The 24,236-nt window shown below is 39.5% G+C and overlaps 1 protein-coding gene across 1 annotated transcript in view; it reads left to right on the top strand.

Moving 5' to 3' along the window:
- The window catches only part of ARFGEF1 (ADP ribosylation factor guanine nucleotide exchange factor 1), a 489,402-nt gene that overhangs the window by 458,857 nt on the left and 6,309 nt on the right, over positions 1-24,236 (top strand). Inside the window, 2 exon segments of the mRNA XM_053715099.1 lie at positions 4,374-4,513; positions 6,926-7,094. Of these exon segments, the coding sequence (XP_053571074.1) occupies positions 4,374-4,513; positions 6,926-7,094 (309 nt within the window).

Below are 24,236 nucleotides of genomic sequence, written 5' to 3'. Positions count from 1 at the left end.
GTTATCTCCTGGAATTCAAGGAACTACCCCCAAGGGGAAGGTTCCACAGGTCTCAATTGTCTTCAGACCAAATAAAAAGACAGGCATTCTTACATTGTGTAGAAGACCTGTTAAAAATGGGAGTGATTCATCCTTTTCCATTAGGAGAACAAGGGATGGGGTTTTACTCCAATCTGTTCATAGTTCCCAAAAAAGAGGGAACATTCAGGCCAATTTTGGATCTCAAGATCCTAAACAAATTTCTCAAGGTCCCATCGTTCAAGATGGAAACCATTCGGACAATTCTTCCTACCATCCAGGAAGGTCAATTCATGACCACGGTGGATTTAAAGGATGCGTATCTACATATTCCTATCCACAAGGAACATCATCGGTTCCTAAGGTTCGCATTCCTGGACAAGCATTACCAGTTTGTGGCACTTCCATTCGGACTAGCCACTGCTCCAAGAATTTTCACAAAGGTACTAGGGTCCCTTCTAGCGGTGCTAAGGCCAAGGGGCATTGCAGTAGTACCCTACTTGGACGACATACTGATTCAAGCGTCGTCTCTACCTCAAGCAAAGGCTCATACGGACATTGTCCTAGCCTTTCTCAGATCTCACGGGTGGAAAGTGAACGTAGAAAAAAGTTCTCTATTCCCGTCAACAAGAGTTCCCTTCTTGGGAACAATAATAGACTCCTTGGAAATGAAGATTTTTCTGACAGAAGCCAGAAAATCAAAACTTCTAAGCTCTTGTCAAGTACTTTCTAAGCTCTTGTCAAGTACATTCTGTTCTTCTTCCTTCCATAGCGCAGTGCATGGAAGTAATAGGTTTGATGGTTGCGGCAATGGACATAGTTCCTTTTGCGCGAATTCATCTAAGACCATTACAACTGTGCATGCTCAGACAGTGGAATGGGGATTATACAGATTTGTCCCCGACGATCCAAGTAGATCAGAGGACCAGAGATTCACTCCGTTGGTGGCTGACCCTGGACAACCTGTCCCAAGGGATGAGCTTCAGAAGACCAGAGTGGGTCATTGTAACGACCGACACCAGCCTGGTGGGCTGGGGCGCGGTCTGGAAACACCTGAAAGCTCAGGGTCTATGGTCTCGGGAAGAATCTCTTCTCCCGATAAACATTCTGGAACTGAGAGCGATATTCAATGCTCTCAAGGCTTGGCCTCAACTAGCAAAGGCCAAATTCATAAGGTTTCAATCCGACAACATGACGACTGTTGCATATATCAACCATCAGGGGGGAACAAGGAGTTCCCTGGCGATGGAAGAAGTGACCAAAGTAATTCAATGGGCGGAGCTTCACTCCTGCCACTTGTCTGCAATCCACATCCCAGGAGTGGAAAATTGGGAAGCGGATTTTCTGAGTCGTCAGACATTTCATCCGGGGGAGTGGGAACTCCATCCGGAAATCTTTGCCCAAATAACTCAATTATGGGGCTTTCCAGACATGGATCTGATGGCGTCTCGTCAGAACTTCAAGGTTCCTTGCTACGGGTCCAGATCCAGGGATCCCAAGGCGACTCTAGTAGATGCACTAGTAGCGCCCTGGACCTTCAACCTAGCTTATGTGTTCCCACCGTTTCCTCTCATTCCCAGGCTGGTAGCCAGGATCAATCAGGAGAGGGCTTCGTTGATCTTGATAGCTCCTGCGTGGCCACGCAGAACTTGGTATGCAGACCTGGTGAATATGTCATCGGCTCCACCATGGAAGCTACCGTTGAGACGGGACCTTCTTGTTCAAGGTCCGTTCGAACATCCGAATCTGGCATCACTCCAACTGACTGCTTGGAGATTGAACGCTTGATTTTATCAAAGCGTGGGTTCTCAGATTCTGTCATTGATACTCTTATTCAGGCTAGAAAGCCTGTAACTAGAAAAATTTACCATAAAATATGGAAAAAATATATCTGTTGGTGCTAATCAAAAGGATTCCCATGGAACAGGGTAAAAATTCCTAAGATTCTATCCTTTCTACAAGAGGGTTTGGAGAAAGGATTATCTGCAAGTTCTTTGAAGGGACAGATTTCTGCTTTATCTGTTTTACTTCACAAGAAGCTGGCGGCTGTGCCAGATGTTCAGGCTTTTGTTCAGGCTCTGGTTAGAATCAAGCCTGTCTACAAACCTTTGACTCCTCCTTGGAGTCTCAATTTAGTTCTTTCAGTTCTTCAAGGGGTTCCGTTTGAACCCTTACATTCCGTAGATATCAAGTTATTATCTTGGAAAGTTTTGTTTTTGGTTGCAATTTCTTCTGCTAGAAGAGTTTCAGAATTATCTGCTCTGCAGTGTTCTCCTCCTTATCTGGTGTTCCATGCAGATAAGGTGGTTTTGCGTACTAAACCTGGTTTTCTTCCGAAAGTTGTTTCTAACAAAAATATTAACCAGGAGATAGTTGTGCCTTCTTTGTGTCCGAATCCAGTTTCAAAGAAGGAACGTTTGTTGCACAATTTGGATGTAGTTCGTGCTCTAAAGTTCTATTTAGAGGCTACAAAGGATTTCAGACAAACATCTTCCTTGTTTGTTGTTTATTCTGGTAAAAGGAGAGGTCAAAAAGCAACTTCTACCTCTCTCTCTTTTTGGCTTAAAAGCATCATCAGATTGGCTTATGAGACTGCCGGACGGCAGCCTCCTGAAAGAATCACAGCTCATTCCACTAGGGCTGTGGCTTCCACATGGGCCTTCAAGAACGAGGCTTCTGTTGATCAGATATGTAAGGCAGCGACTTGGTCTTCACTGCACACTTTTACCAAATTTTACAAATTTGATACTTTTGCTTCTTCTGAGGCTATTTTTGGGAGAAAGGTTTTGCAAGCCGTGGTGCCTTCCATCTAGGTGACCTGATTTGCTCCCTCCCATCATCCGTGTCCTAAAGCTTTGGTATTGGTTCCCACAAGTAAGGATGACGCCGTGGACCGGACACACCTATGTTGGAGAAAACAGAATTTATGTTTACCTGATAAATTACTTTCTCCAACGGTGTGTCCGGTCCACGGCCCGCCCTGGTTTTTTAATCAGGTCTGATGATTTATTTTCTCTAACTACAGTCACCACGGTATCATATGATTTCTCCTATGCAAATATTCCTCCTTTACGTCGGTCGAATGACTGGGGAAGGCGGAGCCTAGGAGGGATCATGTGACCAGCTTTGCTGGGCTCTTTGCCATTTCCTGTTGGGGAAGAGAATATCCCACAAGTAAGGATGACGCCGGGGACCGGACACACCGTTGGAGAAAGTAATTTATCAGGTAAACATAAATTCTGTTTTTTATTTGATCGCATTTGGCGGTGAAATAGTGGCATGAAATATACCAAAATGGGCCTAGATCAATACTTTGGGATGTCTTTGAAAAAAAAATATATACATGTCAATGGATATTCAGGGATTCCTGAAAGATATTAGTGTCCCAATGTAACTAGCGCTAATTTTGAAAAAAAGTGGTTTGGAAATAGCAAAGTGCTACTTGTATTTATGGCCCTATAACTTGCAAAAAAAGCAAAGAAGATGTAAACATTGGGTATTTCTAAACTCAGGACAAAATTTAGAAACTATTTAGCATGGGTGTTTTTTGGTGGTTGTAGATGTGTAACAGATTTTGGGGGTCAAAGTTAGAAAAAGTGTGTTTTTTTCCATTTTTTCTTCATATTTTATAATGTTTTTTATAGTAAATTATAAGATATGATGAAAATAATGGTATCTTTTGAAAGTCCATTTAATGGCGAGAAAAATGGTATATAATATGTGTGGGTACAGTAAATGAGTAAGAGGAAAATTACAGCTAAACACAAACACTGCAGAAATGTTAAAATAGCCTTGGTCCCAAACGGACAGAAAATGGAAAAGTGCTGCGGTCATTAAGGGGTTAAATAATAACACATATGTTGAAAACTTACTTTTCATATGGAAGTTCAGGTTGGTTTATTTATTTGCGTTGCTAACACATTGCCATGTCAGTTATCACGTAAACACCATTGGAATGGAATGGCTGAATGAATAGTTAATTGATCTGTACCAATTCAGCACAATTACTGCAGTGAACTGTACATTGCCAGTATTAAAAAGAATTGTAAAGGGATCTTATTTATTACAATTTTGACTGAGAATTACACCATAGTGCTATAAAATATCAGTAACCAGACATTTCCTCTTTTACCGATTTAATACAAACAGAAACCAATAATCCTCACATGAATGAGCACCAAATATGCCTGTCAATCACCAGACATAAGATTTTGAGGCATGTGCAGGTCATGCCATTTTGATGTTGGTGAAATAAAAGTCTATTATTTTATTCATTTACAGTTAAAATGTAAGATTACTTTTTACAGTGGATTTCATAAATAAAGCATATTTTACCATTATTGTTTTTTTAACAGAACTACCTGAGCAGAAGCTGTTTGCAGCCTTGCTGATTAAATGTGTGGTTCAGCTGGAGCTGATACAAACTATAGACAATATTGTGTTCTTTCCTGCTACAAGTAGAAAAGAAGATGCAGAGAATCTTGCTGCAGCACAGGTAAGAGGTTTTTTTGTTTGTTAAAGGAAATCTACATTTTTGAGAAATAGCAGGGACTTTTGCATTTTTTAAAAATAGTATTGAGTGGATCTGGCACTTTGTGGGTAAGAAATAGCCTGATTGACCCTTTTCTGTTTTATAATAAAACTAAATACAACCAGGGATAGGCAAGGTGTCCGTACACGGACACTGGTGTCCGTGACTGGCCCTTGCAGTGCCCGCCGCCCATTTTGCTGTGGGGAGAGAGGAGTAAGACAGATGAATACTGGTCCTGACTCCTCCTTAACACATGCAGCGCCACCTTTTGCAGGGTTGTGGCCACTCACACATGATGCCGCTTAGTACCAGAAAATGACTCTGAGTGAGACAGAGAGAGAGGGAAGATTCAAGAAGCAAGCTGCCACTGTGTCCCTGGAGCTTTATATGCAAAGGTAAAGCACTTTAACCAGCACCTGAGGTTTATTATAAGTAGTATTTAAATAGAAAGAAAAGATATAGTAAGGTTGTGAATCATAACCTTAGTATATCATTTCTTTCTGATTAAATAATAAGAATACAAAAATATATGTAGTGTGAATAAAGTTAGTGGCTTGTCAAGAGACTGCTAGCAATATTGGGTGATAAGTTATGGAATAAATAAAGCCTGAGTGAAATACTGGAAGTGTATCTGCATCTGTATAATAACACCCAGCTCTATACAAAGACACAGAAGTGACACTGGCACATGTGTATAGCCAGACAAGGGCTGGTTATAGGATCAGTGGTATCTGCATCTGTATAATAACACCCAGCTCTATACAAAGACACAGAAGTGACACTGGCACATGTGTATAGCCAGACAAGGGCTGGTTATAGGATCAGTGGTATTTGCATCTGTATAATAACACCCAGCTCTATACAAAGACACAGAAGTGACACTGGCACATGTGTATAGCCAGACAAGGGCTGGTTATAGAATCAGTGGTATCTGCATCTGTATAATAACACCCAGCTCTATACAGAGACACAGAAGTGACACTGGCACATGTGTATAGCCAGACAAGGGCTGGTTATAGGATCAGTGGTATTTGCATCTGTATAATAACACCCAGCTCTATACAAAGACACAGAAGTGACACTGGCACATGTGTATAGCCAGACAAATGCTGGTTATAGGATCAGTGGTATCTGCATCAGTATAATAACACCCAGCACTATATAATAACACAGTAGTGACACTGGCACATGCGTATAGCCAGACAAGGGCTGGTTATAGGATCAGTGGTATTTGCATCAGTATAATAACACCCAGCACTATATAATAACACAGTAGTGACACTGGCACATGCGTATAGCCAGACAAGGGCTGGTTATAGGATCAGTGGTATCTGCATCTGTATAATAACACCCAGCACTATATAATAACACAGTAGTGACACTGGCACATGCGTATAGCCAGACAAGGGCTGGTTATAGGATCAGTGGTATCTGCATCAGTATAATAAAATTCAGCACTATAAAATAATAGTTTTAATTGTAAATGTACCTTGGTGTCCTTCACTAAAGGTCTTTACTTTAGAAAATGTCCGCCACAGCCTTGGCTCGTGCCTATCCCTGAATACAACTGTCTATTGTAATCAATTGCTCAGAAGGTCATATGTTAGTACATAGTACTGGCGGAGAAAACATAGAATGTATGCGTCTTATATTCTTGTAATATCATATTCAGGAACTATAATATAGTCTTTTACAATCTTGGGGTAGGTAGGAACTACTAGAAACCCTCAGTCACTTTCCTGCCATTTGTATTAAAGTCTCTAGTATCCTGGCATGGGCTGCAGCTCTGCTCAGCCTGGCATGTTGTGTTTGCATTTTTTGATTGTTATTATTATTATTATTATTATGATTTTATTTTGTATTACATACAAATGTTGTAATCTTCTAAGTACAGCATAGTTGTTATTATATTGCTATTGACACACCCTACCCTACTTGGACCCACAGATATCAGTAGACTGTGGCCTTACTTCCTGGGGATCCTCTTATTCTGGTTATCCCCTGGAAAACTGTGTAGCTTGCAGGAAGAGGTAACTGTATATGTCATAAAGTACTACAGCATGCAAATGCACTAGATGTTTACCTGTACTGTTTGCCTTGGTGTATGCAGTAGTGCAGTAGTGCAGTTTTGCTCTCTATACAGATTTGGTATAACTCAGATTATATGGTCATATTTGGGGTTATACAGGTCAGGAGCTAAACAGGATATTGAAGAGCTAATTATTCATGTTTGGGAGCCAGACAAGGATGTATTTTTGCTGCTAAATGTCAAAACCTTTGGATATATACAACACTTAATACTCTGCCTGATCCTAAATATTATATTATTTTCACTATATTATAATTACTGTGTTATACTAATCATTGTCCTTATAGAGGGATGCAGTGCATTTTGATGTTCATGTTGACACCCAAGATCAAGGCATGTATCGTTTTCTGACATCCCAACAACTGTTCAAACTTTTGGACTGTCTACTGGAATCTCACAGATTTGCAAAAGCTTTTAACTCTAATAATGAACAAAGAACTGCTCTTTGGAAAGCAGGTAAGTTGCATTCTTTTAAATTGAGTATAAAGAGCATTCAAATAAATGAATAAATATAAATAAATAAAGGAGAATTCACTTTTTTAGGCTTCCGTCTGGAATATTTGGTTAAAATGGTTTGTTTATTTTCATATTCCCCTTGGCCAATCCATGCAAACAAGAAGCAGCCTCAAGGTATAATAATGGCCCTTATTCATGACACTAGGTTGTCACTTTTCTTTGACCCATGAATAAAACATGCTTCTTATTTGCATGTTTGGACATTTATCATAAGACCCTATGAAGCTGGGAAATCATTTTTGATTAATATGTTAATATGACAAATTTAAATTTGAAGCCACTTTCTCTCTTCCACATCTCAGTTTTCTGAGAATTCAGCTTCTCTAAGAGCTCATTTACCCTTCTAGTTGTCTACCTCATAAAACACCATATCCTGAGCACACATATATTGTGTCACTCTTTATGTGCTGTGAGCTACAAGGGTCCTCAGGTAGATTTTTCCCCCACAGTTCAGCTGAATCCTCTGCCCAATTTCCATGGACAGCAAAGGTCATTCTGCATACAGAGCTCTCCCATAATAACTACTGTGATCTTTAGAACTTTTGGGATAGAAACTGTACTGTGTACAAATATTTATTTTATATTATGGTTATATCTTTTCTTTATTCTTCCCACCTTACTTGCTAAGCTTAATATTTTATATCTAGCTGAACATTTCAGTAATAAATAAAAAATGAATGAAAACCAAAAAGAGCAGTTTGTATGGTTCGTCATTACATCAACAAAACTTTAAACTTGTTTCCCTTAAACCACTTCAAGCATTTCCAACACACTGCAGCCAAACCTGGTTATTTTGCCTTTCTCACATTGTCTCTAAATTCTCTCAGATTAACTCAGTCATGAGCTGATTGCATTTCATAGCAGTTATTTATTTATGCATTCCTTATTGTATTCATTTAGTACTCTCCTTGCAGAGTTGGTGAATCTCTATTAGGACCTGACCTTAAAAAGGTTCTCCAGCTTGGAGAGAAATTGCAGTTCAGACTTCACAGTGGCTGTACTCACTGTATATTCAAAAGAAAAAGGGCAGAACTCTTCAGCACTGTATATGTAGAAGAGCAGGGTCAGATTTATATCTCAGATGCCTGTAGGCACAAAAATCTGAAGCGGCCCCCCCCCCCTGCCCCCCAAAAAAAAAAAAGTGAAAAAAAATTAGGCCTTTTTTTATTATTATTTAGGACAACTAAAAATAAATATTAGATGTAAAATTACATTTTCCCTTTTATGGATATACACAAATACATACACCAATTGCAAAATTTGTTGTAATGGAAGCTACACCAAAAATCAATATTCACTTGACTCAAATGGCCATACAATTTCTATTATGTATAACATAAACAAATCATGTTAAACTTTTAATGCAAAATATTCTAAAGAAAACCCTATTTAAAGGGACATAAAATGTGACAGTTTGCTAGGGCATTTTATTATTGCACTAGTGCTTGCACAGAAGTGTGTTAGCCTCTTGCAAAATAGTTAAACATATAGTCAATGTCAGTTCTGAGACAGCAATACACATCTGTGCAGACCCAGATGGGCTCATAGGACATGTTTACTGACAATCCATTAGTGTATTGCTTTTCTGGAGATGACTTTGACTATGTGCTTAACATTTTGTTGGAGTTAAACACAGTTTTGTGTAAACAATAGCAATATTAAAACTAGCAGCATGCAAGCTCATCAACAACCTTTGCAGCCAGTGGAAGAAAATATAAAATGTAGGTATTTTATCCACTACATGAAAAAAAATCTTGTGAACTCTGATATTTTTGGTACAAATACACACATATGTTACATTTATTTTGTTCTGAAATATAAATATAATATGATGTTGCTCTCAAAGGAAAACATGTAATGTTGTAGATTATATGTAATCTGGGGTCAACATATGTGTTTAAAATTAGAAATTAGAAATTCAATTTACCACAAAACACAAACATACCACACTTACTTGATAAAAGAACAGATTAACAATTTGTAATGTGATATGTATGTATATACTGTGTGTGTGTGTGTATATATATATATATACACACACACATACATACATACATACATACATACAAACAAATGTGCCATGTGAGTGGTTTACACACATACACATTTTTATTTTGCTAGTTAACCTTTAGTAATCAAACTTTTCATTTATAGCAACAGCCTTACAGTCTACAAACTTTGTTGTCAATTTGCCCTAAAGGCTGTAAATCACAATTGGCAGTTTGTAATAAAGAGCAGAGCAGAATGTAACCCCCTGGCTATCAAAATGCACTACAGCACATAACAAGTGAATACACTGCAATCCTCTCTGGTAGCCAAGGGGTTTAAGTGCTCTGCTTGTTATGTTGTCATTCTAGGCAGCATTAGAAGCCTTGTACAGTCCTAACCTGTTGTTCTGAAGCCTTCATTCCTTCAACAAAAAGTGTCTGCTACACATCAGCATTGAACTTGGCTGTGAGGCAACAGAAGTACATAAAATAAAAGTGAAACTAAACATGCCTGGCGAAAATGGGAGGGGTTTAGTTTTAATCTTTGCCCCTCTCTCCTTCATGGCTCCCTGAACTGTGGTAACATATTCCCAATGAAACACTCAACTCTGTAAGCAGCTGGCAGCACAATTCTTACTAAAATGAATGCCCTCACAAAAAAAAAAAAAATATATTTCTGACAGGCAGGCGCCCCTCGCTGCAAGGCGCCTGTAGGCACATGCCTACTGTGCCTAATGGGAAATCCGGCCCTGTAGAAGAGACAATCCCAGTGCAATACAGCACTGCGTGATTTGAGAGTTTTGTTACACTTCTGTGACTGTGTTAGGATCCTACTTTGTATATTTCTGTTTATATATACAAATTGCATGGCACCTTGAATTTGCTGTATTGCAAACAAAAACTGACTTTCTGACAGTGGGAGTGACAAGGCAGTTCCCTGGGCTGACTAGGGGAGTTCCCAGTGTGTCTGAAGCTCTCTCACAAGTCTTGTGAAAATATTTAAGCATTTTAAACAAGCTGGTTTCACTGATTTGTCTCACCAGCTGTATGCAGGTGAAATTTGCTCAAAATTTAGAATAGACTTATTTTAACTAACAGAAAAGTAATATATACTAAAATATAGACAACATCAAGTTAGATTGTAGTGAAAACATTTCAGTTTAATTTGGATTGATGCATACTGAGCCTTTATATCAGGGTTATTTTTCAGTTACACTCTCCCATGTGAAATTTTGTATCCCAGAGAGCTTCATTGCTTTCTATGGAAGGCATCTCTCATCTCTCTAGGATTTCCAGGTTCCTCCCCTTTTCTTAGAAAATTCAGTGAGTTCTGAAGTCTGCTCTATAATCAGAATTTGTAAAATCACATTTCTAAATACACTGCTGTGCACAAAATAAAATATAAAGTAGAAAGTGCAAAGTTTCATTGAAATAAAATTTAATCTGAAGTGTAAATTTATATAAAATAGAAAGCAAAAGTGTGAATGCAGCAGAACTGTCATGTCATGCAGTGCTATATTGGGCTTGTCTCTCCTTCACATACAGAAATGCAGAGAACGCCCCATGGAGAAGTAAAGCAAAATCTGTATTTTTAAAATTTCACTAGGGATCTCGCAGTGCTGGTGGATAATTTTACAATATCTCACCTGAGCAGAGATGTTTTGAATATCAGGGCCTTAGTCTTCTTGAGACTTTATCTCCCTACCTCACAATGGACAGGACAGTATGAAACAGATTTAGGTCTGGTTTACCAAGACCAAGGGTCTCCCAGAAACACAGGGCCAAATCATAGTTTCTGTACTTTATATAAGCTACGCTTCCTTCCAGTGTTCAGTCAGTCTTTGTGTGTATAAAAACATACACCACTTCTAAACGAGTTACAATCCAAAAGGTCTCAGACACAATACCTTCCAAGGTAACATCTCTAGTTTTTAACATACAGCCAGTAGTTATGTCTTGTTGACAAGATTTTATTGATTCACATCTTTTCTACTGTTGTTCAGTCTCCCCATTCTTTCAAGTTATACCCTTACTGTCCTGCACAATTCTAAAACGTATCCAAGTTGAAGTGTTACAATTTCTGAGAAATCTCAGTCCCATAATGATTCCACACCCATTAAGCAATCTGAAACTCAGGTAATCTATAGGTTTTTGAGAGGACCCTATAGACATTGAACACGTCAGTCAGCTCAGCATCCTCAGTGACACTAGATGATTCTCTACCACTTTCAGCATCTATCATCTGTGGTCCATAGTTTGTATGCTGGACCAAGAGGCAGTTTCACAAAACTTTGTCCTTGAAAGAATGTTATTCATCAGTTAAGCTATCCTCATTGTTCTCTCTGGCTAAAAAGTATGTGGTTCCAGGAAGCTCTCTTCCTCTAAAGTGGACACTTCATTCTCCTCCCCTTTGGCCTTACCATGTTTCCCAGGGTCTTTTTTTATGAAAGTTATTTAAAGGAGGTTGACCTTGTTAGTCCTTTTATAATATTGAAATGAGACCACCACTTCCTCCCCTCCTGTTTTTTTGATCCAGAACTTTTCAGCTTCCAGAGTGTACCTTTGTCTCTTCAGACCTTCACACAAACCCTCCTCCTCTTTTCACTTTCTCTCATATGCTTTCTTGCCATCTAGAGGTCTTGGCAATCCCAGTGTCAGTTATTACATCGCTCACCATGTGCATGCTGTTCCGCATCTCATATTTTATTAGCTCTTTCTCTTGTTAGGTGTATCCAGTCCACGGATCATCCATTACTTGTGGGATATTCTCCTTCCCAACAGGAAGTTGCAAGAGGATCACCCACAGCAGAGCTGCTATATAGCGCCTCCCCTAACTGCCATATCCAGTCATTCTCTTGCAAGCTCTCAACATAGCTGAAGGTAGTTAGAGGAAAGTGGTAAAATATAGTTAGTTTTTTCTTCAATCAAAAGTTTATTGTTTTTAAATGGTACCGGAGTGTACTATTTTATCTCAGGCAGCATTTAGAAGAAGAATCTGCCTGCGTTTTTCTATGATCTTAGCAGAAGTAACTAAGATCCACTGCCGTTCTCACATATGTCTGAGGAGTGAGGTAACTTCAGAGGGAGAATGGCGTGCAGGGTATCCTGCAATAAGGTATGTGCAGTTAAGTTTTTCTAGGGATGGAATTTGCTAGAAAATGCTGCTGATACCGGATTAATGTAAGTTACAGCCTAAATACAGTGATTTAATAGCGACTAGTATCAGGCTTGCTATCAGAGGTATATACTCTGATTAATGTGCAATATAAAACGTTTGCTGGCATGTTTAATCGTTTTTATATATGCTTTGGTGATAAAACTTATTGGGGCCTAGTTTTTTCCACATGGCTGGCTTTATTTTTTGCCTAGAAACAGTTTCCTGAGGCTTTCCACTGTTATAGTATAAAAGTTACAGTTGGTGCAGTTAAAATTACAAACTGTGACATTCAGCTTCCCTCAGCAGTCCCCTGCATGCTATAGGACATCTCTGAAGGGCTCAAAAGGCTTCAAAAGTAGGAGCTGTGGCAGTTGTTATGACTGTTTAAAAAACATATTTTTCGTTTTGTTAATCTGTTTTTTGTATTAAGGGGTTAATCATCCATTTGCAAGTGGGTGCAATGCTCTGCTAACTTGTTACATACACTGTAAAAATTTCGTTAGTTTAACTGCCTTTTTTCACTGTTATTTCAAATTTTGGCAAAATTTGTTTCTCTTAAAGGCACAGTAACGTTTTTTTTATATTGCTTGTTAACTTGATTTAAAGTGTTTTCCAAGCTTGCTAGTCTCATTGCTAGTCTGTATAAACATGTCTGACATAGAGGAAACTCCTTGTTCATTATGTTTAAAAGCCATGGTGGAACCCCATAGGAGAATGTGTACTAAATGTATTGATTTCACTTTAAACAATAAAGATCAGCTGTTATCTTTTTGAAAGAATTATCACCAGAGGATTCTGACGAGGGGGAAGTTATGCCGACTAACTCTCCCCACGTGTCGGACCCTTTGACTCCCGCTCAAGGGACTCACGCTAAAATGGCGCCAAGTAGATCAAAGACGCCCATAGCGATTACTTTGCAGGACATGGCGGCAATCATGGATAATACCCTGTCAGCGGTATTAGCCAGACTGCCTGAATTCAGAGGAAAGCGCGATAGCTCTGGGGTTAGACGTAATACAGAGCGCGCAGATGTTTTAAGGCCCATGTCTGATACTGCGTCACAATATGCAGAAGCTGAGGAAGAGCTTCAGTCTGTGGGTGACGTCTCTGACTCGGGGAAACCTGATTCAGATATGTCTACTTTTAAATTTAAGCTTGAGAACCTCCGGGTGTTGCTTGGAGAGGTTTTAGCTGCTCTGAATGACTGTGACACAATTGCAGTGCCAGAGAAATTGTGTAGACTGGATAAATACTACGCGGTGCCGGTGTGTACTGACGTTTTTCCAATACCTAAAAGGTTTACAGAAATTATTACTAAGGAGTGGGACAGACCCGGTGTGCCGTTTCCCCCCCCCCCCCCCCCCTCCTATTTTTAGAAAAATGTTTCCAATAGACGCCACCACACGGGACTTATGGCAGACGGTCCCTAAGGTGGAGGGAGCAGTTTCTACTTTAGCAAAGCGTACCACTATCCCTGTCGAGGACAGTTGTGCTTTTTCAGATCCAATGGATAAAAAATTAGAAGGTTACCTTAAAGGGACAGTATACACTCATTTTCATATAACTGCATGTAATAGACACTACTATAAAGAATAAGATGCACAGATACTGATATAAAAATCCAGTATAAAACTGTTTAAAAACTTACTTAGAAGCTGTCAGTTTGGCTCTGTTGAAAAGGTAGCTGGAAAGCCCATTGCAAGTGGCAAATAAGACACTCCCCCCCCTCCCCCTTCTTTTGCATATGAAAAGACCCTTTACACAAACAGGAGCAAGCTGGAGTAGGTAGTCGAGCGTATTCACATAAAACTTTGGGGCTTGGTTAGGAGTCTGAAAATCAGAGCAATGTTATTTAAAAATAAGCAAAACTATACATTAATTTTAAAAAAAAACTTTATGGGCTTTATAAATAGATTATCTACAAAACATTTATGCAAAGAAAAAATGAGTGTATAATGTCCCTTTAAGAAAATGTTTATTCAACAAGGTTTTATCCTGCAGCCCCTTGCATGCATTGCTCCTGTCACTGCTGCTGCGGCGTTCTGGTTTGAGTCTCTGGAAGAGGCCTTTCAGACAGCTACTCCATTGACTGAAATACTTGACAAGCTTAGAACACTTAAGCTAGCTAATTCTTTTGTTTCTGATGCCATTGTTCATTTGACTAAACTAATGGCTAAGAATTCAGGATTCGCCATCCAGGCACGTAGGGCGCTATGGCTTAACTCTTGGTCAGCTGACGTGACTTCAAAGTCTAAATTACTTAACATTCCCTTCAAGGGGCAGACCCTACTCGGGCCTGGTTTGAAGGAAATTATTGCTGACATTACTGGAGGTAAGGGTCATACCCTTCCTCAGGACAGGGCCAAATCAAGGGCCAAACAGTCTAATTTTCGTGCCTTTCGAAACGTCAAGGCAGGTGCAGCATCAACTTCCTCTGCTACAAAACAAGAGGGAACTTTTGCGCAATCCAAGCCGGCCTGGAAATCTAACCAGGCCTGGAGCAAAGGCAAACAGGCCAGAAAGCCTGCTGCTGCCTCTAAGACAGCATTAAGGAACGGCCCCCTATCCGGCAACGGATCTAGTAGGGGGCAGACTTTCTCTCTTCGCCCAGGCGTGGGCAAGAGATGTTCAGGATCCCTGGGCGTTGGAGATCATATCTCAGGGATATCTTCTGGACTTCAAAGCTTCCCCCCCACAAGGGAGATTTCACCTTTCGAGATTATCTGTAAACCAAATAAAGAAAGAGGCATTCTTACGCTGTGTGCAAGACCTCCTAATAATGGGAGTGATCCATCCAGTTCCACAGATGGAACAAGGACAGGGATTTTATTCAAATCTGTTTGTGGTTCCCAAAAAAGAGGGAACCTTCAGACCAATTTTGGATCTAAAGATCTTAAACAAATTCCTCAGAGTTCCATCGTTCAAAATGGAAAACTATTTGGACAATCCTACCTATGATCCAGGAGGGTCAGTACATGACCACAGTGGATTTGAAGCATGCTTACCTTCACCTACCGATTCACAAAGATCATCATCGGTTCCTAAGGTTTGCCTTTCTAGACAGGCATTACCAGTTTGTGGCTCTTCCCTTCGGGTTAGCTACAGCCCCAAGAATTTTTACAAAGGTTCTGGGGTCTCTTCTGGCGGTCCTAAGACCACGGGGCATAGCAGTGGCCCCTTATCTAGACGACATCCTGATACAGGCGTCAAAATTCCAAATTGCCAAATCTCATACGGACATAGTGTTGGCATTTCTGAGGTCGCATGGGTGGAAAGTGAACGAGGGAAAGAGTTCTCTATCACCCCTCACAAGGGTTTCCTTCCTAGGAAAATTTACCTGACGGAGTCCAGGTTTAAAAATGAGGCTTCTGTTGAACAGATTTCCAAAGCGGCGACTTGGTCTTCGCTTCATACCTTTTCAAAATTTTACAAATTTGATACTTTTGCTTCTTCGGAGGCTATTTTTGGGAGAAAGGTTCTACAGGCAGTGGTCCCTTCCGTTTAAGTACCTGCCTTGTCCCTCACTTCATCCGTGTACTTTAGCTTTGGTATTGGTATCCCACAAGTAATGGATGATCCGTGGACTGGATACACCTAACAAGAGAAAACATAATTTATGCTTACCTGATAAATTTATTTCTCTTGTGGTGTATCCAGTCCACGGCCCGCCCTGTCCTTTTAAGGCAGGTCTATATTTTAAACTACAGTCACCACTGCACCCTATGGTTTCTCCTTTCTCGGCTAGTTTCGGTCGAATGACTGGATATGGCAGTTAGGGGAGGAGCTATATAGCAGCTCTGCTGTGGGTGATCCTCTTGCAACTTCCTGTTGGGAAGGAGAATATCCCACAAGTAATGGATGATCCGTGGACTGGATACACCACAAGAGAAATAAATTTATCAGGTAAGCATAAATTATGTTTTCATTCACTTTTAGGACACACTTGGACTTCTCATACCTGCTATACAATTAAAATTCCACGCTATAAGATTCATTCTGCTTTGGTATCTGTTAATAAAGAATTATTTCCTACTTCATGTGCTGTCACATAACATAGTAAAATAAAATAGTAACATAGCATCCAGTTCAGCCTGTACATCTTATTATATTTGCAATAAAAGCTCCAGTTGAGCTTAAATTAATCCCATTAAAAAGGTGACCCATTTTAACAAGCAATCATATCCCTGAGTTCTGTTTCTAGCCAGAAACGTATATAAACCATTGTTAACGGTATTGGCATTTACTACCTCCTTAGGTAATGATTTCCACAATTTGATTGCTCTTACAGTGAATAAACGTTTACGTTGCTGGAGATTAAATCTCATTTCCTCCAGCCTTAAATTGTGACCTTTTGTCACAAACAATTACTATAATGATGTCAAGTGTAAAATGACCAAACTATTAGTTTTCATAAATTCCAAAAACAGCTTATTCCACATAAAGCATTATACTGTCTAATGCTGTTCAAAGTGATGTGAACCAAATCGGAAAATATATGCGTTACCTAGATCAAGGAATTGGTACGTATATATTAAAACTTATTAGTTTTTTCAGATGTCAGAAATAGAGTCTCAGAATAATATAATTCCCCCTTTGTTGCACAAAGGTGATTAGAATGAATAAGTCAGTATTTAAAGTGATATATCCATATAAAATAGAAAAGAAAACAAATCAGTCGCCAATTTGCTTGATGTGCGGTTTTATTCTTAAGCAATCAAAAAAAATGGAGATGAATGCCTACTTACTACAGATTACCTCAATCATATAAGGTAAGTAGATGCGTCCCTTTAAGGAATAAGCGTCCCCCAACAATCCAGGATATCGCTTCTATGTCTCCTCGATATGGTAGAAGTGTTATCTTCCTTTGCAGATCTGTTTTATACCCTCCTCTCAGCAGCACGATGTATCATGGACTACAAATTACCTCAATCCTATGAGGTAAGTAGATGCGTCCCTTTAAGGAATAAACGTCCCACAGCAATCCAGGCTATCGCTTCTGTATCTCCTCGATATGGTAGAAGTGTTATCTTCCTTTGCAGATCTGTTTTATGCCCTTCTCTCAGCAGCACGATGTGTCATGGACCTCAATCCTATGAGGTAAGTAATTGCGTCCCTTTAAGGAATAAACGTCCTACAGCAATCCAGGCTATCGCTTCTGTATCTATGATAAAAAAACCTCTGATGAAGAAGTCCATGACACATCGTGCTGCTGAGAGGAGGGCATAAAACAGATCTGCAAAGGAAGATAACACTTCTACCATATCGAGTAGATACAGAAGTGATAGCCTGGATTGCTGTGGGACGTTTATTCCTTAAAGGGACGCATCTACTTACCTCATAGGATTGAGGTCCATGACACATGTACAAATGTACAAGTTTCTGCCTTTCTCCAAAATAGTTTCCATTAACCCATTAGTGAAGATTAATCTCAAGCTTTATGTGCAGTTACTCTGAATGTGACAAAATGGATTTACGAGTTTGTATAAATTCTGTTTGTTTTTGTATGTTCGTTTTTATTTTTGCTTGTTTAACTACATTGATTAGTGGATCGGAACAAACTTGAAACTTTCAGATATATTTGAGATTTCTTTCCTAAGATATGGTGAGTCCACGGAATCATCAATTACTGTTGGGAATATCACTCCTGGCCATCGGGAGGAGGCAAAGAGCACCACAGCAAAGCTGTTAAGTATCACTCCCCTTCCCACAATCCCCAGTCAGTCTCTTTGCCTTCGTACAAGGAGGTGGTGAAGATTTGTGTCTGATAATTTGAATTTCTAAATGCAAGTTTTTGGGGTTTAGCCGACTGATAATTTGAATTTCTACAAGCAAGTTTTTGGGTTTTAGTCGTACTCCACATTAATCTCTTGAATAAGGGTTGTGGTGGCTTTCAAGCAGCTAGGAACTTGTAAGGTGGGCCTTACTGTGTTTTCCTAGTATTGTGCTGCCTTAGTATAGAAAAACAGAGTAGGTGACTCTGTTCTTTCTTTTTTACAGGTCTCTGTGAGGAACTGTGTCCGTACATACCTGGAAAGCTGTCTACATGCTGGACAGCGGATTTGGCAGGTAAGTGCCTGTTTTTCTTCCAGGTGGGGAGAATTTATAGCATTTACAATATTCTATATATCTCTGACAGGGGACAGGCTAATCCTTATATAAGGATAAGTTGAGCATGGTGTAGGGCATTGTGACTGAGATTTTATTCTTTCAGAAATGAAAGGATTAATGAGGCTCTTTTATTGTGGTTAAACTTTTTTGCTGGTTAAGTAAGAGTCCTGTGTGCAGGGTCACTTGTTGTTACAGATCTCAGAAGGGATCTGGGGATTAAGCAGAAAGTCTGGTGTGCAGGGGCACTTTTACACTAATTAACGGATTATAACTATCTTGTCCGTATAGTGGATTTGAGGCAGTTGGTTACACTGTATTACGTAACCAGGAAGTATCTTGTTTTTTCTTTTGCGCCTCTCTGTAGCGCAGTTGTATTGCAGCCGATCGCGTGAGCGCTCTTTCGGTCTCAGATTCAGAGCGGTGCTGACGGTAAGAGTGAGAGAAATTGTCGCTCAGGTTCTGTATTCTGGATCCGGAGTTGGTGACAGGTAGGAGCCTCGGTTAAGGCTGAGGTGTGGGGTTCCTGAGTGTTAAAGGAGCGAATAGTTGCTCATTAATTACTTTTCTTTTTGCTAAAAAAATTTAAGTTGTTAATACCCTAAATAAAGTGTGACATTAGTATAGAAAGCTTAAGAGGAGACAAACTCTTTCAATTTATTCATTGCAGAGTGATTTCTTTGGATGATACAGATCAGGATCAAATTAAGTTAAATGCATGTCTATTGTGTTTAGAAGCTCATATTGCTTCACCAATGCAGTTCTGTTACTCATGTGTTAAAAAGACTTTACAGTGTAAAGAAAGAATTTTGATTGATGAGCCTAATGTCTCTCAGGATGATGCTGTTCAGGTAATACCACAGCCTTCTCCTGGAACGTCCCAAGCCGCAATGGCATCACATGCAGTGCCCTACAGTTCCTCTATAGCTCCCAGCGGAGCATATTTGAAAGCAGAAATTGCCGCTCAGGTTTCCTCAGCGGTATCTGCAGCATTAGCTGCTTTTCCTATGTTGAAGGGAAAGCGTAAGAGGAAAAGGAATTCAGATGACAAGGTCTCTGATTCCAGTGGTCTGTCTCAGGTGGCCCTTCCTCTTAAGTCTGATGAGGAAGATGTGTCAGAGTTTTCTGAGGGTGAGATCTCAGATTCGGATAGTGTAAGTCTGTCGTATGAAACTGATGGAAGTTCTTTCAGATTTAAGCTTAAACACCTTCGTGTTTTGTTAAGAGGTGTTGGCTACCTTTGATGACTCGGATACTCCTGTCACTGTCCAGTCTAAGAAACGTAATAAACTCAATAATAATTTTGAAATTCCTTCTTCTAAGGAGGTTTTTCTGATTCCTGACCAGGCTTCGGATATTATTGCCCAGGAGTGGGAGAAGCCGGGGTATCTTTTTTTCCCCGTCTCCTATTTTTAAGAAAATGTTTTCAGTCACGGACTCCATTACGGAAACATGGCACTCTGTTCCTAAAGTAGAAGGGGCTATTTCTACTCTAGCCAATAGGACAACTATTCCAATTGAGTATAGTTGCTCTTTCAAAGATCCTATGGATAAAAAGATGGAGGTATACTTGAAAAGAATTTACGTTCATCTTGGTCTTTTATGGCAACCTGCAGTTTGCATTGCCACAGTGACAAGTGCTGCATCTTACTGGTTTGATGCTTTGTCTGATTCTCTTCAGGTAGAAACTCCTTTAGATGAGATTCAAGACAGAATTAAAGCTCTTAAGTTTGCTAATTCCTTTATTTTCGATGCTATCTTGCAGGTGATTAGGCTGAGTGTTAAGTCATCTGGTTTAGCAGTGTTAGGCCGCAGAGCCTTGTGGCTGAAATCTTTGTCAACAGATGTCTCCTCTAAGGTCAAGCTTCTGGCTCTTCCTTATAAGGGTAAGACATTGTTTGGTTCAGGGTTACCAGAGATTATTTCTGATATTATGGGTGGAAAAGGGTCTTTTCTACATCAGGATAGGAATAATAGAGCGAAAGGTTGTCAAAGTAATTTTTGTTCCTTTCGTTATTTCAGAGGTAAGTCTTCCCCGGTTTCTGCCAAACAAGATCAGGCCAAGCCTTCTTGGAAACCCAGTTAGTCTTGGAACAAGGGGAAGCAATCGAAAAAGCCTGCAGCTGACTTCAAGTCAGCATGAAAGGTTTACCCCCGATCCAGGATTGTATCTAGTGGGGGGGCAGACTCTCAGTTCTGTCAAGCTTGGATACGAGATGTTCCAGATCCTTATGCTGTGGACATAGTATCCCAGGGTTACAAGTTAGAATTCAAGACCTTTTCTCCCAGGGGCAGATTCCACCTCTCAAGATTATCTGTAGACCAGACAAAGAGAGAGGCATTCTTAAAATGTGTACAGGACCTTTCCCTCCTGGAAGTGATAGTTCCAGTACAGGAGCAGGGTCTAGGGTTCTATTCCAACCTGTTTGTGGTTCCCAAAAAAGAGGGAACTTTCAGGCCAATTCTAGATCTAAAATTCCTTAACAAGTTTCTCAGAGTGCCGTCCTTCAAAATGGAGACAATCCGTTCCATTCTTCCTCTAGTACAAGAGGGTAAGTTCATGACAACCATAGATCTGAAGGATGCATACCTCCATGTTCCCATTCAAAGGGATCATCACAAATTTTTGAGGTTTGCCTTGACAAACACTTTCAGTTTGTGGCACTTCCATTTGGCCTTGCCACAGCTCCCAGGATTATCTCAAAGGTCCTGGGAGCAATTCGGTCTCTGGGAATTTCAGTGTCACCTTACCTGGACGATTTATTGGTTCAGGCGCCATCTTTTCAACTAGCAAAATCTCACACGGAGATCCTGTCTTTTCTTCATTCCCACTGATGGAAGGTGAATTGTGAAAAGAATGAAGAAAAAGACAAGGGGCGCCTCATAGTGTAATTTGTTATTACAAATTGGTAGTGTGTCAAGATGAAATGTAAACTACTCACAAGAATAGTGGCAACTTAAACGAATAAGGTGCTATCAGGCAGACTGACGTTAAACAGTTCCAAAGTGTGAACGGAATAAGGGTAGCCACAAAATCGGGTCGTGGTTAAAAAAGACATTCTTTATTGTTTGGCAACGCGTTTCTCGGTCAACACAGGACCGTTTCATCAGGCATAAAAAATGATAGGTAACAATCTCTATTTAAACCTAAAATGACCCGGAAGTGGTAGATGAAAGTTGGGTCAACTCTACTGACATAGTGTAGCAATAAAATATAGCTACATTGGATAATCATTGTATACAATATGATATAAATTAATATAAACAGAACAGAACAAAACAAATCGTTGTGGTAATGGATACAATAATAATTTTAAAACCTTGTATATATGGATAAAGAAAATGCTTAATCTCCGCTATATATAAGTCGAGTAAAAACTAACAAACATTGCTTCAATATAGAAAAATTATATCATTAAAATCAAAATATAAAAACATTGGCAATTACATTTTAAAAACTAAGATCATATGGATCGATAAACTGTGTGTTCATCTATGTGATATAAAGTAGCCAGAATATAAAGTGACTAGCTCTGAAAAAGGGGCTGCAATGCTTGCAAATACTTACTCACTAAAAAATCGTTTAAATCAAATATTACTGGGGAAGAATTTAAAATCTCCTATTGTTTCAGTTGTGAGTCAAGCCATGTGGTACTGTATTTGTGGGGTACAGTACGTAGGCCGTACCATTAGAAAAGTATGCACCCGTTGGGGTGAACATTTTCTCAACTGTAAAAACTGTAAGAAAACCAAAATTAAACACAGTGTACCTAATCATTGCGAAATAATACACAATGGCAAATCTGATATCTTTAGATTTATTCCCATTGATTATGTTTTCCCCTCTACTGATTATGATCATCTTGTTAAACTCAGACAGTGAGAGACCTACTGGATACAGAGATTAAAAACTCTGTATCCTTTAGGTCTCAATGCCAATGTTGATCTCGCTGCTTTTACCTAAAGGTTAACTTCTTTTATTAATTTTCATTATCTTTATTAATTTCATTCCTCCTGTGGAGGGATTGAAAGTATTGTGATTTATTATTTATATCATCACATTCATATCACACACATGATTAAGAGATTTGTATTTATACATTTATTATGATCACATAATTGTGATCATCACATCACGTTTAACTTGTGGCTTTTTCGAATTACCATTTGCCATTCTCTCTATCACAATCAGTCACTTGATATATATTTTTAGAAACCATATTCTACAGTGGCAATTTTTAAGTTTTATTTCATTGAGTAATACACCAAGAATGTGTAGAGTGCGAGTCAATTCTGTGTACCCATTACAACATTACAAAACAAGACAATTGCCATTCCACTAGAGTAAAACCATAACTGCAAGTCTCTCCCAGATTCTTAAACGGACAGGAAAATGTGACTCTCAACTTGTGAGAAAAACAAGGGGTTGGCACTTAGATCGTGCACTCTTACCCTACCACCTCCGACTTTCCGGCTTAACCGAACAAGGGGACCATCACCATCAGTGAGAGCAATCCACTCCTCGGTCTCCTCTGCCTCTTTCGGCGTCTCCAGCCTCAAGCGCTCCACAGGTGGCCCGGCACTTCCGGGTAGGTTCACAATCAATGGGGAGTTGCGGATTGGTTCTCCAGTAGAGCTGTGGTGCACAGCTGATCATCGGCGTCGGATCTCTGGAAACTGCACATAGAACGCCACAAAAAAATTGCGATCCACGCCAGATGAATTAAAACAGGAAACTTTATTTTACTTCTTTAAAAACATAAGGAAGTCTATACAGCATGCAGAGTGAGCGCAGCACTTGGCTTACGCATTTTTCGGCAGACACGCCATAATCCTAGTGCTGTGCTCATTCTGCATGCTGTATAGATTTCCTTATGTTTTTAAAGAAGTAAAATAAAGTTTCCTGTTTTAATTCATCTGGCGTGGATCGCAATTTCTTTGTGACGTTCTTTATTTCATTGAGTCTCATTTGATTTCACTTTTTAAACTTTTTTAACATATACACTATTTCCTTTTCAGAGATAGTCACTTTATATTTTGGCTACTTTATATCACATAGATGAACACACAGTTTATCGATCCATATGATCTTAGTTTTTTAAAATGTAATTGCCTATATTTTTATATTTTATATTTTGATATAATTTTTCTATATTGAAGCAATGTTTGTTAGTTTTTACTCGACTTATATATAGCGGAGATTAAGCAATTTCTTTATCCCTATATACAAGGTTTTAAAATTATTATTGTATCCATTACCACAACGATTTGTTTTGTTCTGTTCTGTTTCCTATCATTTTTTTATGCCTGGTGAAACGGTCCTGTGTTGACCAAGAAACATGTTGCCAAACAATAACGAATGTCTTTTTTAACCACGACCCGGTTTTGTGGCTACCCTTATTCCGTTCACACTTTGGAACTTTTTCTGCAGCCTCATATGGTTAGCTTGCAGCCGATCACTAATCCTTGTGTATGAGAGACACCTGTACGCTGCATTCATTCAGCTGGACACGCTGTTATCCTATCCTGGCAAGGCACATGCTGTTATCCTGTCGAGGTATACGCCTGAACCCGGTTTCCAGCTTGGGAAGGCGGCTGCTGTGATGATTTGAATCCAGATCTGCCAGGTCAAACATACGGAGACCCACATCGTACTGACTGCTGTTTAACGTTAGTCTGCCTGATAGCACCTTATTCGTTTAAGGTGCCACTATTCTTGTGAGTAGTTTTCATTTCATCTTGACACACTACCAATTTGTAATTACAAATTACACTATGAGGCGCCCCTTGTCTTTTTCTTCATTCTAGTATCCTTGAACCATTACACTGTGG

This window comes from Bombina bombina, chromosome 5 (genome assembly GCF_027579735.1).
Source record: "Bombina bombina isolate aBomBom1 chromosome 5, aBomBom1.pri, whole genome shotgun sequence".
NCBI classification, from domain to species: domain Eukaryota; kingdom Metazoa; phylum Chordata; class Amphibia; order Anura; family Bombinatoridae; genus Bombina; species Bombina bombina.
The sequence above is the reverse complement of the archived record's forward strand: the minus strand, read 5'-3'. Positions and strand labels throughout refer to the sequence as shown.